The 15,519-nt window shown below is 41.1% G+C and overlaps 1 protein-coding gene across 1 annotated transcript in view; it reads left to right on the top strand.

The window, feature by feature from the left end:
* Positions 1 to 15,519, top strand: part of fbxl17 (F-box and leucine-rich repeat protein 17) — a 178,709-nt gene that overhangs the window by 60,908 nt on the left and 102,282 nt on the right. The window contains exon 8 of the mRNA XM_028413329.1: positions 3,627 to 3,757. Coding sequence (XP_028269130.1) covers positions 3,627 to 3,757 — 131 coding nt within the window. The remainder of the gene's footprint in view (positions 1 to 3,626; positions 3,758 to 15,519) is intronic.

The following is a 15,519-nucleotide window of genomic DNA, read 5'->3' as shown; positions in this document are numbered from 1 at the left end:
TTTTTTTTTTTCAAAATTACCTATACTGCCCAAAATAGCAGGTTTTTTATACCACTATTTCTCTACTATTGCTATGGTTCTGCTTAGGGAAAAGATAGAATTTATAAAAATACAATTTTTTGTTATAAGATAGCTTTTGGCCTTTTTTTTTTGCTCGAGTACTCCAACGTGTTACTTATTCTGTTGCAAAGCCAGAGAACTTTTACAATATATATGCTCCACAACTAAATCTGTGATCATGCTATGTTGATGACACGCAAATTTGCTCTGCTCTGTCACCTAATGATTATGCCCTCCTTGAATGTCTTTATCAGTGTATGGACTAAATTAATGACTGGATGTCAAACAATGTTCGTCAGCTCAACACAGACAAAACTGAAGTAATAATATTTGGAAAAAGGGAGGAAAGACTCAGGATCACCACTTTTCTTGACACAAAGGGGCTAAAAGCAAAGGATACTGTCTTTATTGACAGCGATCCAAACTTCTAACAATCACATAAAAGCAATCACTAAGTCAGCATTTTATCACCTGACTTAGAAAAACGTATACATGACACATGAAACAAAATGTGTTGAAAAGCTTTCAGCTTCTATTCAGATCAGCTTGGGAACCAACTTCCAGAAGATATCAAAAATGCACCTATTGTTGGCAGTTTCAAGTCTAGACTGCTGTCTAGACAAGCTGTTCTCAGATGCGTTCTGCTAAAAGATTCATTATGTGTCTTATAATCTTTCCTTAATACGCTTTTATATTCTGTACACTTTTCTTTGTATGCTAATCATCCTATGCCTTTTTCTTTGTGTTCTTACTTTTTTTTGGATCATCTGCATTGTGCTTTTATTTTAGTACAGCACATTGAACTACCTTTGTGTATGAAATAACAATAATACGCTTTCAATAATCATAGCCTTTAGTGTTAAAGCATATCTTTAAGTAAAATAGATGTGGAAAAGTTTTACATTTGCAAATGTGCAAGTTCTGTACAAAACTGAAGGTAATGTCGTTTGATGCCTTCCACCTTTTTTTGTTGAGCATGTGTGCACATACAAAATTATTATAATCACTGTGCACATTAATTTCTGCGTGAGTGTGTGTGTGTGTTGAGGGCGTATTGGCCTCCTCAGAGCAGCTGGATTTTGCAGGTTTCACCGTTTTTTTTCTTTAAACAGCGTGAATAATTATCCAGGTGTATCTGCCAAATTGGAAGAGACGAGAAAAACTCTGCCTGGTTACAGACCTCAGCCAACGAGGAGAGAACCCCTCACCAAATCCTCGCTTCTCCCTTCTCCTGCTCCGTCTCTCTCTCTGTCTCTCTCTCTCTCTCTCTTTCTCTCTCTCACATGCACTCTACATCACTTTTTCCCTCCTCTTTCTGTGCTGGTGGAGTCATTTTCCTCCTCATTGGTGTCTGCTGGTTCTTCCCTTCTATTTCCTTTCTCTATATTTTTGTTTTTCCATTTTTGTTCCTGTTTATTCTTGGATCACAGAAATACAAGAGCAGAAAATGAGCTGTGTTACAAGAGGAAATGATTAAATAAGATTGAAAGCATTAAAACCTTTCACCTCTGAATCAAATTATGATTATCTGTCAACTATGAGAAAACAAACACTGGTGCTGTGGTCTGTCACGTTTTGGAGGTGTGACTAATTACTGAGAAGTGTGTGTAAGTCTTTTCATTTCAGGGATTTGGAGGATAGTTTTCTTTTGGCAGATATCTGCTAAAGTGTGGAATTTATTTTCCTGCAGTGGTTTTCACAGATGGATTAACAAAGTAACAGTCTCAGGCTGCGACTGTGTCTCTTCTCTTTCATGCAGACATCTGTTCAATTTTTAGTTTTTCTTCAACCTAGCTACACACTCAGCCAATGGAAACTCACTGTGGTTGGCCTGATTTCTCATTGGCTGCCCACATCAATGAAACTGTTTCTATTGGTTGTAGTAGAAATACTATTTAGCAGACACAAGCAGTTTTGAAGATTTGGAGAACAAATACTACTTTTGATGCTGGGGCTTTTAAAGTTTACTTCAGGCTTATTAACCATGAATACTGAATGAGGATAGTTGTGTTTGGATGTGATGGTGATTTTTGCATGTCTGTTGCTATGAATATTTTCAGTCTTGGTCACTTATCCGACATCATTTGGGGGAGGGGGGCACACACACATTAGAATACATACATTGATTTTCTGGAGACTTGCCCTTATTTTATCTCACTATTTTCCCAGTTTTAACCCACACTTGTACGTCTTACTAAGACGTAAAGATTAATGTTATTGGGATTAACCCCCACACGATAAGACTATGTAAACAGATTTATACAACCTGTGCTAAGACACACACCAAGACATGCACACAAAGATCAGACTCATTCTGAATGAATAATTTAGCACTTCGATCCGACACTGGCCACAGGGGCACATGACAGTTTGTGCAGGTTCATGCATGTTTGTGTGAACGCCTATGATAAGACACAAGCTTTTTCATTAAGTCCAATTGTTTATCATATCAGTTCAGCAGTCCTGACAACACACAAGCTGTGTATTAGTGTGTAGTTGTATATTTAAGTGAACAGACTGTCTTATCATATGATCCAGGCAGAAAGTAAGCGAAAGGCTACATAAGGACAGAGAGACAGAGGTTCTGAAAGCCTTTTTTTATTACCTTCAGTGCAGTGGAACACACTTTGTGTGTTTGTTTGCAGTCAGTATGTGTGTTTTGATTCCCGGTATGTGGGGACAGGGGAAGAGTGTTTACATGTGTGCTTACTTCACACAGCGAGCTGTGTTCCTTATCCATTCCCCCCCATGTGTCTACATGCTGTTAGGTATATGTCATGCCTATGGCGCCGACAATAGTGCTCAGTGATCTTAACACCAACTGTAAGCTTGTTTTCTCTTTAGCCTCGGCCATGACATTTACCTCTATGCCTCCCTGGCGGCTGGCCAGAATATCATACCTCTATTATCTTGCATCCCTGGTGTGTGTATGAGTGTGTGTGTGTGTGTGCACCTGTGCCCTAAATAGTGTTGGAGTATGTATCAGAGCTGTTGCTTGAAAAGCCTTTTGGTAATTTCAGCAGGCAGGAACGCTTGTTGAACAGTGTGTCAGTGTGGGTTTCTAAGAGTGTGTCAGGAAGTAAAGATTTTGACTGGAGGATTAATCTAAACCCCCTCTTATAAGGTATTCAGATCGCAAAGTGGGATTATTGAAAGTCGAAGAGATGAAAGGAAGAAGCAAAGTGAATGCTCATATTGGCTCCTAACCCCTCACACCACGCGTGCAGGCACAGAATGGTAAACAGTAATGGAAGGCAGATTTGTCACATTTATCTGCCTTGTTAGGTTTCATTCTGCATTCATACTGTTTCAGTTCAGTCTGTGACAGGTTCTCTCAGTATACGGTGATACATTTCACACATTGCTCGAGTATACATCAAAACCATTCATGTAAAGCAGCAGGTTTGCGTACCATACATGCTTTCATCAAATGCTACTCGCCGCTGCTTCCCTTTTTTCTTTTCTTTTATTGGTCCAGCAATCATTTGATTCCCCTGTGAACATAAATACAAGTGTTTTTTTTTGCACAGCTACTTATTTGTTTGTTTGATTGTTTCCTCTTGTAGCTACGCAACCTGAGTGTCCTGGATCTGCGGCACATCGCGGAGCTCAACAACGAGACAGTGATGGAGGTGGTGAGGAAATGTCGCAAGCTCAGCTCACTCAACCTCTGCCTCAACTGGAGCATCAATGACAGGTACTTGAAGTTCTTTTGTGAGATCTAATATAATGTGCTAATGTTACAGAATCACTGCAGTCACAGTCTTGGCACAAACCACTAGACAAGAAAAAATATGGAATTGGCAGGGCAGCAGGAAGCCCACCTACTTCCAGAAGTAGTTTCCAGTGGGAGCATTTGGTGGGAAAAATACAAGAACATAAAATCTAAAGGTTTTATCCAGTACAACCTTGTGTCTGTACTCATAATAAAAAGACCCCAAAATGACGCAATGGCATCGCTCAGGATATTATTTGATTAATGGCACATTATGGTTTGAGCTCTTAAAGCATCATTGAAATGAATTGGATTTTGTGGTCTTTTCATGGGGAACTGGCTGTTAGTCATTAAATACAAATACGGTAATACTGAAATTTGGAGGTCCCATTCATGTCCGCATTCACCTGTGGTGAGAAATTTTTAAACAGTCCGTTTATTTGACGACATATGATGGACACAGAAAAAGAACAAGAAGAACTTCTCTGTCTTTGTTTTCTTTCTTTCTTCTGGTCAATTTTCTTGCTGCTCTTACACCTTATTTTCTTTCCCCACCCCTTTTCTCTCTCTCTCAACTGGGAGAGAGAGCCTGCTCTGTACTGTATATGACAGCATAGAGTAAACCATCTCCTCTTTTATTTATTAGCTTGTGTTTTATTCATATGTTTCTATTTAATCTATTGATTTACAGCTAAGGCTTCTCTCCCGATTGTGCTCCCACTCTGGCTTAGGAGTGTGAACACAATATTGAATGTACCACGGTGCATAGCAACAATGGGTGCAGGCAAGCCCATGTTTGTGTATGTGTGAAATCATTCTTGCATTATTGAGTTTACAGCAGACATGTGGTGGGAAGGTTATGGTAATACCTTACCCGCCTTCTTTCAATCAAAAAACATGGGAGTTTGGTGAAATCCTCACAGGAGCACCTTGTGTTATCTGTGTCTTCCACTTTTTACACACACACACACACACACACACACCCACACAAGTTCAGCCTCGAATGATTCAAAGCTGCATTGATTCCATAATGATATTTACTGCATTGGTCCAGGGGCTGAAGCTGAATGTGTGTCTGACTGGATTTTTCTAGATCACCTGTGGGAATATTGGAATTTAAAATGATGTGTGTGTGTGTGTGTGTGTGGCGGTCTGTGTGTGAGATAAAGCTGGATGAGTGTATGTGTGTGGCTGCATGCAGGAGGTGTGCTTTTGGCTTACAAGTGAAGCAGAGACGGTGAAGAGCAGAAGGCCGCGGTGGGCCAGTAATAGCCGAGGATTCTTACATGCTTGCTCCTCTGATGTTGCACTGCTCCCCTGATCCCCATCCCCTAGAATCTACTTTGCTGGTTATGCAGGAGTTTGAACACATGTTATGAGGACAAAAAAATGTAGCAATTTCCTGCAGCATGTAGAATGCAGCTGTGTGGGTGTGCGCTATGCAAGATGGACTTTTTCTTTTCTTTGTTCTTTTACTCACAGCAATCCATAATACGTGACACAAAAGAGGAGGGGTGATTGATACGTTCCTAAGCTGTAAGATGGAAGGAGATGTGTTGTGCAGGGACAAATAGTTAAACTTTCTGAGTGATCATGCAGACAGTTTAAAGTCAATAACAGTCAGTGTTGTTTAAGAAAATGGACAGCATCTGCCTTCCAGCAGCAGTCCTCTATTTACTGTAAGTCCTCAGGTCTTGTCACCTAAGAAGGTCCACGAGGACATTTAGACTAATCAAGGGGATTACAAAAATGTCTTACAGCACTGCTGAGTTCATACGGGGCAGTGAGAGCCTGGAAAACAAGCGCTATCCTGAATCTTGGTATTTTTAAGGTAGATACTGAGGCATTGTAACCATGAATGAGGCTTGGGTGTGACACTTTCAAACAGTAACCAAAGAAAGGAACAATACAAAAAACCCTGGGACGTTAGCTCCCAGAGAGCCGAATCAGTGAGGTCCTTAGGCAAGGTGATGGCCTCCATTTTCTGAGATGCGAGTGGAGTACCTGGTGAATTGTAACATATTATTACTACACTGATCTCATCAGGCAGCTTTAGGAGAAATTCAAAAAGATTCAGCATGGCACAAGAAGAGCAACACTCGAGCCCACAGGTCTACAAACCGCCAATCATAACCCCACCCTGTTCACTTGATTTGAAGCAGAAGTTTGATTGGCTAAAGTGAGATTTAATGACTCATGAGAGACAGAGAAAAAGGCTGAAATGGCTTATTTGGTGCAAAGTTTAAAGGTCATCTAGGTCACTGCTATTGGAGAAGTCAAAACACACACATACACACATGCTTGTTGTCACAGTGAAGACCAGAATGACTCAGCCCTCCCTTGCATTAGCTCTCTGAGGGTACAGCTGGGTCAGCTTGTGTCTGCTTCAGACTGATGACAGTGTACTGTGAACAGGTAAACAGGCAGGGGAAATGACCCCTTATTTCCAGGATCAATTTGTCCCCCCCGACAAGAGGCCATTGGAGAGATAGAGCTCTGTGGGAGGTAAAGCACTTCAGTCATTTTTCTTTTTCGTCTTCTCTTTTCCTCTTTCTGCTTGTGTCTCATCTTTAAAAAAATAAAATAAAAATAAACACCATGTCATCTGGCTCACACCATTGTCCTTGGTAATCTCCGAAAACAGCATCCCCATGTATGAAAGCGAGAAATGATGACCAAATATGGACATCCCATCGTCACAGTCCGATGGGTAGATTGTGACAGTAGGACACCTATTTTTTTGGTCACTGTCATTTCTTGCAGAGAGAGGATGTGATGTGCTGCAGGTGGGCAGTGTTGTCCCTGTTCTTTCTCTGTATCCTCTTCCAGCGTTGATAGGACACCAAAGTGGGATTGTGTTTTTCAAATGTCACAGCTTCTGAAAATGGGGAGCGAGCGGTGATCAAAGTGAAATGGCAGAGCAAATGGCAGTTCTCACTTTTTAGTGGCAAGTTTGAGAACACTGTGTCAGAGTTAAACGGTTTCGCTGTGTTTTCTGGTGCTTGGTGCAATGGTGTATTTGTGATTTCTGTTATCATTGTGTGTTTTCTTTTGGCTTATATGTTTGTGAAGATTCTTTTATATCTGAATAGCTGTCTATCCTACTGTAGTCATGTTTTTCTACTCTAAACTGTCAGGCGTAATGAGACTACAGAGTAAGATTAGAAATAGCTTCTACTGTACAAGATGACATGCTTTTGAAAACTTTCCGGTGCAGTAAGGTTTGCGGTGATGCCTCTTTAGTGGTTATGGTCAAAGTAAAATGTCAGCCATTATTCTGCTAACATTAACCCTGCCCCTGGACATAAGGCCTGTGTTGATATGTAGATTTATGTGCGTCCCTGGCTGTGCGTGTGTTTGCCTGTTGGTCTGCAGTCTTTCCTGAAAGCAGATGCACGGAGTAAGTGAGTCATTTATTTTATGAGATCTGTATTGTTGGAAGTTGGGCATTTCCCAAAAGCCCTGGTGTTCTTTCCCCTCCTTTTCTCTCCCTTTATTCATCTCTCAGTCTTTCCGCCAGCTTCGTTTAAACGGCGAAATCAATATTCATCCATTTTTTTTTCCTCCTCCTTTGCCTTTTACTCGAGGCCAACATTCTCTGCATATCTCCGTCACTTATGAGCATCACAAATCACGGCCTAAATTGGCTGTTCTGCATTTTTGTCCCCTCTCATGGAAATCGGCCTGGATGAAGGATGACTGGGGGCCCTCTGTGACTTTCAGGAGCTTATAAAGCAGGAATAATTGGAGAAGCATTCTCCTAGAAACACACCTTCTTTAAAACTTTTTTAGGATTTTGAGGTGTTTGCAGTAGAAGCCCATTCCAAATGGCCTCTGTTGCAGCCAGCTGGCAGCTCTCACAGTGCCTGTAGAAGAGCTGAACCCCCAGATCAAATGATTATAAGATACAGATCACTGTGATCAACGAGGTGTGAAATGACAGTTGGTTGCTTGCAGTGAAGGTGACCAGTACCTGTATTTGTCAAAAAGATGCTTTTAGACTGATCATAGTGCTTAAAACTCATTTGAGGACATTTTTCTAATCGTTTCAAGCACAAGAGGAGCCTGTAGCCATGGCAGAACTGTACATTGGAAGTAGGATGTTAACAGTGTGAACAACCACAGTTAAAAAAGAAAATGGAGAAATGGACCCGCAGTAAAGTGCCTGCTTTATCTATTTATGTGGTTATATAGCATTTGGAGCTAAGTGGTGTTGCTGGTCACAACTGTACCTCCTGTTGGTGATGTGAATGTGAAATCGGCTGAGAATATTGCTACCACTCTCAGTTTCTTATTCATTTTCCTCACACATTTGATATAAATAAGGGCCGGCGTCAGCTGCGAGTTGCTATTAAAGAAGTAAAATAACATACTTGTGGTTCCTGTGGGGCGCACATCCTCCAGCTGACCTCACCGGCTGCTGAGTTCAGCCATAAAGGTTCCTCTCCTCCTTAGAAAAAGCAGGAAACTGTGGGGAAGTGAACAAAATCCTAAGATAAGAGGCCATTTGAAGTATCTACATCTATTGTATAACCTCTTCTTACCACACATACAAAGGTTTCCTTTAGCCAAGTATTTTTAGGTTCACTCCTTTTCTTTTGGTTTTGGTGGATGTTTTCTAAATGCCATGGAAAATGTCAGCAGAGCTGGAATCAGCGAATGATAGACATTTGTCCTTGTCTTGTTTCTCTCTACCACCTGTCTCTCCAAATTTGAGGAGAGGTGCTGAGGGGCATTCCCCTGTCCTTGTCATTTTTCTTTTTCTCTGCTTGTGGTTTCCCACACAGCACAAACAAAATGCTTCTTTTTTACCTCTTCCTGTAGGGATCACACTGCTAGGACCCTGCATTGTACTCACATGATTTGTAAATTAAAAACCCTGGCCCTTTTTTTATTTACTCAGGCCTGCCATGTTGGAGCAGATTGGCTGTCAGTGGAGATCAGAGTCCTGCTTAGCAGAGTGAGTACACAAGGAGAGCTAGTGTTGCCCTCTTGTCAGACATGATAGGAAGGAAAAGGTGCAGGAAAAACCAACGAGGTGTAATGGAGACAGAGTGATTAGGCACGGCAGATGCACTCATATGCATGTAGCATATTTTCTCCTCATTTCTCAGTTATGCCTTTCATTTTAAATTCTTTTTCTCTTTGCTCTGTCTCTTTTTACACACTTCATCTACCCACCATTTGTGTCTCTGTGTTTTTTTCCTCTGTCTCTTCTTTTACTTTCTCCCTCTTCTCTTTGTTTCTGTCACCCAAGCAAACACCGAGGTGATTATTTCTGGCAGGTTGGGTGTGAAAGTGCGCTATGATAAACATGCTGGCGTAGTTATTAATTTTGAGTAATGGCAGCGTCAAACTCCAGTGCCTTGATAAGTATCGGAGATGGAGAAACATTTGTGGCGTGGCGCAGAGACACAATGAAGGCAAGCAGCTGGAGCTTATAGGCTACAGCAGCGTGAGAGCTGCTGTTGTTTTCGGGCACAGATCCAAGGCGAACAGCATCCTGCACCGCTCTGTATACTCTCCAAATATGTCAAACCTTTGACTGACTAATGTGTATCTGTAAAAGGAAATATATTAGGAGCTTGAGCCTGACCTCCGTTGATGATGCCAAGACTTCCCTGCTGCTCCAGGGTCTTAAGTGTGATTGGAGTGCTCTGATTTCTGGAAGTCATATAAGATTTGATTTCTGATTTACTGTCAGTGACAACTAAACAGCTGCTGAATTTATGTTTTTTTCAGCAACTTCAAGCATTGGTGCAACCTTGCACAGGTTGTCATGGTCTTGAATGTGTTTATTTCTACATTAGGGCCTAGTACGTCTAAGGAAGCACTACTGTACAGTGTTTTTCTCACATTTTAGTCACACCGTTACAGCACCCTTGATTATTGTTGGGTTTTTTCAGCTTAATAAATGTGAATTACCACTTTCGCCGGATTACAGTACTGCATTCAATCCTAAAACAAAAAAATGATCTTGGCAGCACTTAAATTACCTTGCGGACTATCCAAATGTAATCATTACATGGGAAGCCCTGCATCTCACAGCTGTTCAACCGCATTAGAAACGCGGACTTGAAGTGCTATTATCTCTCAAAATGAGTCATGAGCCTGACACTGAAATTTAGCTAAAATCCATGTTAACCAAATTGTTGAACCATGACAACAGAATTATTGGTTCCATTTTGACCAAATACATTTTCCTTGTAATTCAATTTTTTCCCACATATACAAGTACGTTTACCATCTGTAATTCTGTCAGGCTGAGGAAAAAAAATGTTATTACTGCAGCCTCTGTGCCATCCCAGACGTTAAGAAGAAAGTAAAAAAAGCAGACATGGAACACATGATTTAGAAAGCATTAATTTGGCACATTGATGCAAAATGTATGTAGATTCAGCATCTCCCAACAGCAGTTTGCCTCTCAGAAAGGTCTTTTTTTCATTTGATTTTCTCTCTGATCTTGTTTCATGTCTCAGTTTTTGAGAGTTCATAAAATTTTTATACCTTTATACTTTTCCCCTGTTCTTATGATTTGAGTTTTTTTTTTTAAATATTAAATTTATTCTGAACGTTAAATTTCAGTCAGTCTGTGTGTGGGGTCATTTTTATGTTTAATTTATCTGTTTTATGGCAGAGAAATTTTCTAAACATGGTTTTTGAATGTCTTGAATCAGCCCGTTCGTTAGATTTAGTGATTTCCAAATGTGTTCTTCAGGACCTTTTAGTTTATTATCATTTTAATGCGAAGTCTCAGTGCAAAATCAGCACTTGCCTGTCTGTGCATATTTTTTGCACATACACATAGATGCTTTGGTCTTCTCCCAAACCACAGTGGGCATTCCTGTATGCATAATCGTAGATGCTTGCCAGTGAATAAGCACTTAACCACATATGGCCCGGAGGCTTCATGTTCGCTGCTTCTCCTCCTCAGAGAGAAGTCTATACAGTGAACTGTGTGTGTGTTCATTCAGCAGCTGGATGAGCGATTTGAGTCGCTCACAATCAGCACGTCAACTGAGCAAGTACGTAATGTAATCACACAGAAATGTTCTCATGAAGTGCTCCATTGGCCAGGAACCAAAGCAGTGGACTGAGGTTGTGACAAATCCTCTGCGGCCATCAGCGCTCCATGTTTCCAAGTCTTCAAATTACTTTCTGAACTGTGATTTCTCTGCTTTCATGAGATGGCATGATTCCTCTGAATGTCCATTTTACAACAGACACTAATTGCTCTGTTAAATTGAGCACAAAATTTTGCAAATGAAAGTCAGTGGTTTCGAATGGAGTCTGAGTTCTGCAGAAGTGAAAAGTTCAAGCTGTAATTCTCTTTTTTGGACAGTTTTGCATGTGGAGGCTTTTTGTGGTCAGGATTTCTGTGGACAAGAAGTTGATGTTTGTGAATATGTTTGGCTTACAGGTGGTACGCAGCGGGGCTTCGGCTTATTATGGTTATCCATACTGTGGGGGTCAGAAAGCTGCCGGTATAATCTAAATGGTAAAGAGACCGCGGGGCTCGGCTGCCCTTGTTTCACCATGCTGGAGACCTGGCATTTGGCCTCTGTTTGAGCACCAAAGCTGTAATTTTCTCTGTCTTCCTCTGTTCTTTGTGGCTTTTGGAAGACTGGGTCAGATGAATAAAACAAAGACCATTTTCAAAATGATTTTTTTATATGCTTATCCTTTCATGCCTTATTTCTTTATCATCAAATGAGCACATGTCCTCATGCCCTTGTTCCATCCCAACAGCACTTTTCTCTATTAGCCTGTATTCTTGCTACGGTGCTTTATTGATGCACTCCCTTCCCTTTCCTTCCTTCCCTCACTTCCCTTCTTTTCCTCCCCACAGTGTTCCCTGACTCCCTCTGCGTTGCACTCATTTGTGCGATTGGCTTCTTCTTACCCACAGCACATCCGCTGCCCCACAAATGGGAGCAAAGGGGAGAGAGCATGATGCAGGGCCCAAGGAGCAGGGTTTAATGAAGCCAGCCTAAATGAATTTACTGCTTTCCATTGAGCCGCTCCGTCCCATGTGGCGGGCTAGCACCTCAGCCATTGTGTCGGAGACCCCCCCCTCTGTTCTGCTACCTGTTTGTCTGACACCTCTGTAATTAGCTGCTACTATTGAGGAGAGTAATTGCGTATTAGAGCTGTGTTCTGTTAGGGGAGTCTCACAAGTGAACATTTTTATGCAAATGATCAGAATCAGGCTTAGATTAAGAAAATTACTCTGGTTTTTGAGTGCTGGAGAAATAGAGGAAGGCCATTTTCTACCAAAGACGAAGAAAAGAAATTGTAGGTATCACAGCATACTAAATGTTTTTGGTGGGATACTTGTGTGCGTCTTTGTCTCCTGGGGTTAAGGTTTTTGCTGCATGGCAGATTTACTGTTTCAAATTGGTATTTTAAACAGTGCTTTGTGATGGGACTTGAATAACAAAGTAAATTGGAGCTATTAACCGCTGTTGTTGCTCACTTGGTTTGTATTAGAAGCTCCAAGGGACAAATACTGTGCTGATTGTTATTCCCCTCCTTTGTTATGGTATGTGTGTACTCGTGCCTCTGGAAAGCCTGTTGGGTGCGACTGCTTGCTTGGTTGCAATTTTTCTGGTTAGGTACGGAACTGCAGACTAAAGAAACTGCAATAAGTTTTAACAGCTATGAATACTCAGTCCCTTTACTTATTATCTGCTCATTATTGGGTTTATATTATTAAAAAAATAGGGAATGTTGCTCATGTTTGGTTCATTTGGGTTTTAATCTAATAAATAATTTTAATATATTAATGAAAAGGCCTTGAGACACTTCTTTTGATTTTGGCACAAATGTTCACTTGGACTAAGGAGTGAACTGATTTTTTTTTTTATCAACAGCCTATCATGTTTGTCCTGTAATGTATGATGTTTGTGCATGTTTGTTCCTCTCTCTCTCTTTCATCCTCTCTGTCCTGTCTCACTCTTCTTTTCCTCCTCTACCCGTCCGACTGTCAGCAGGAAGGTTCTCCCTTATGGGCCGGGTCCTGCTCAAGGTGTCTTCCTGTTAAATGGGAGTTTTTCCTGGCTACTCTTGCTCTTAAAGGGGTTCAGGCTCTGGGTCTCTGTGAAGCACTTTGAGACAATTTCTGATTGTAAAATGTGCTATACGAATACAATTGAATTGAATTGAAAACTGAATTTTTGAGGTCAAAGGTCACTGTGATTTGACAGAATTATGCTATAAAATAGATTTTTAAAATAGAAGTCACTGTGTCTCTCTCGCCCTCTGTCTCTCTCTCACACACACTGCTGCCTGACATGACTAAAAACTGACGTATACAAAGACAAAAGGCAGACTAATCATCATCTTTTTGAACCATGTACAAAACAAAAAATAATGGATCATCCTTATTGCGTTCATATTTGTGGGTCTAATCAGCCGGCAGACAAGCACAGCATATTGGCACTACTATAAACGCCTGCAACTACAAGAAGACCCTTCCCTTATACAGCTGTTTTTATGAAAAAAGAACTCATTGAAGCTTTTACATTGAAGATAAGAAATGTTTTGACATTTGCCCTTTTGGAGGAGAGACCTGGAGAAGAGTCCTCATTCCTGAAGCTCTTTTTCTCATGCAAACATGAATTACTGTTATATGTAACATCTATTAGTCACAGCCTCGCGCACTCTCTCCTGCCTGGTTCATAAAGTGGTTTAAATTTTAATACTGTAATTTTTGAGCTCATCATTCAAAACAGCTGTAATAACTGGCAGATTTTCTTCCTTTTTTTTGTTGTCATACCGTAATAACTTTTCCAGGAGTTAATTTATTTCAGTGGCAGCCAAACAGGTTACACAAGCCCTCCAAAAGTCATGCAGGTTAGAGCTGGTGGAAAATCACTTTTAGGGTGACTGCAACAGGCAATTAGTCTAGAAACATTAAGGGTACAAACATTCATTAAAGCAGCACTCTGTGAAAGACCATAATTACACTGGTACTCTATGCAAAAAAAAATAATGATGTAACTGTGCAGTCCTCAAAAGACAATTTGATTTCCCAAATCAGAAATATTAAAGAAGTTACTGACTTCCAGCTTAAAATAAACAGTGACATTTAAGTATGAGTGCAACTGGTCTTTATGTGGTCTTGGTGCGCTATGGAATCACTAATACTCATTCCATGGCCATATCTGTCAAAGATCATGTTAACAAAAATGCAGGAATACACTCAAACACCCTCCTCCCTTTCAGTCAACCTGTCTGCCATGACATATGGCCTGTCTGTTCTGATCAGGCTGTCAACTTCGAAACCTCAGATTTAAAGTTCATCTGGAGCAGAACCATGCATAAACAATCTCCAGATACCAGACCCAGGAACTCTGGGAAAAGCTGCTTTTCTCCTGGAAACTTGAAAAATTTCAGCCTCTTGTTATTGTAGTGGTGTGAGTTGCTGTCAAATCCTATCTGAGGTCCTTTCGCAGAGATGCGTTCAAGGCCAACATTTCCGCTTTCAGAGAAGTTGTGTTTTTGTTTGTTGTTGGGTCGAACAGTCGTCATCAGTTCTCCGGAGCTGACCCACTGACTTCAGGATACATTTGTCTTTTCAATGGTGTCTGTTATGGAGGGGTCACATCACAAGGTCAGTGACAAAACAGCATCCTGGCAGCGGAAAGAGATTTAGTGTCTGACAGAAGGACAAAGCGGGGTTTTTGCTTGCTATTCTGGGGAGTTAGTACTCACACCTTCACCCAAGAGCAATGCACTCCTTAAACTTTTGCATATTAGCATGCTGTCCTGCGCTGAGAGTGAATATTCTACAGGCAGTTTGAGGTGCTCACATTAAAGTTGACAAATCATGAGTGATAAACATCTTTGACGTTTAAACATTTACTTTGTTGGACTTGAAGAGGTTTTGGGCTTATCTGATGGTCGGCTCTTAAGGCGTTCTAAAGCTTCAATGTTTTTTTGCTGTCGGGGGTCTGCCTCCATTACCTACTAAGCCTTTGTCAGATTGCAGGGCTGTGAAGCGGTCTCCTATCACCACCGGTAACAGTGCTTTCCAAGTCCCAGTCTATTCAGCTCACGCCGCCACCCTTCAGAGACTGGTAATAACTATTTGCTCAGGCTTATACATTCTCACCCCCTGACACACTTTTTTTTCCCTGTTTTCTTCTGCCTCTTCATTCATTCTGCTCTGTTTACTGGATCCATATTTCCTTCCCACTATCCTTTTCTCCTTTCCTCACTCCGTACTTCCCACTCGCCATCGTCTATCCTTTCATCAAAGCAATCACTATTTAAACTCTACTCTGCTCCAAGGTCTTGTCAGATCCCCTTGAAGCTAAACACTATTAAAAGAAGTCTCTAGAGCTTAGCCTTTGAGTGTGAATGTATATGTGTACAGTAAGTGTGAATTTTGCGGTCTCCTTCCTGTGCGCTAATATGTATCCACATTGGTGTTGAGTTTATCTCAGTTTTTCATCCTCTGAGTCTTCAATAAGATTGTGAACTCTGGTGGGAAATCTATTGGCAGTAGATTCAGAAGATTACGGAAATTCTGCCTAGCGGGAGGCAGTAAAAAGAGGTTGTGGTGGTGGTGGGGAGGGTTTAAGAAAGGGTTGGATGCGCATGCCATAACCCTGAGAGAGTAAAAATATGAATAGTGTGCCGTCGATGACCTTGTGGTGTGAGGTTTTGTGTCCCTTGCTCACTCTTGGTTAGCCAAATGGGAAAACAATTCAAGCCTTTTGTGAAACACACGTCCATTC

This window comes from Parambassis ranga, chromosome 9 (assembly GCF_900634625.1).
Source record: "Parambassis ranga chromosome 9, fParRan2.1, whole genome shotgun sequence".
NCBI classification, from domain to species: domain Eukaryota; kingdom Metazoa; phylum Chordata; class Actinopteri; family Ambassidae; genus Parambassis; species Parambassis ranga.
This window is presented reverse-complemented; position numbering and strand designations above follow the sequence as displayed.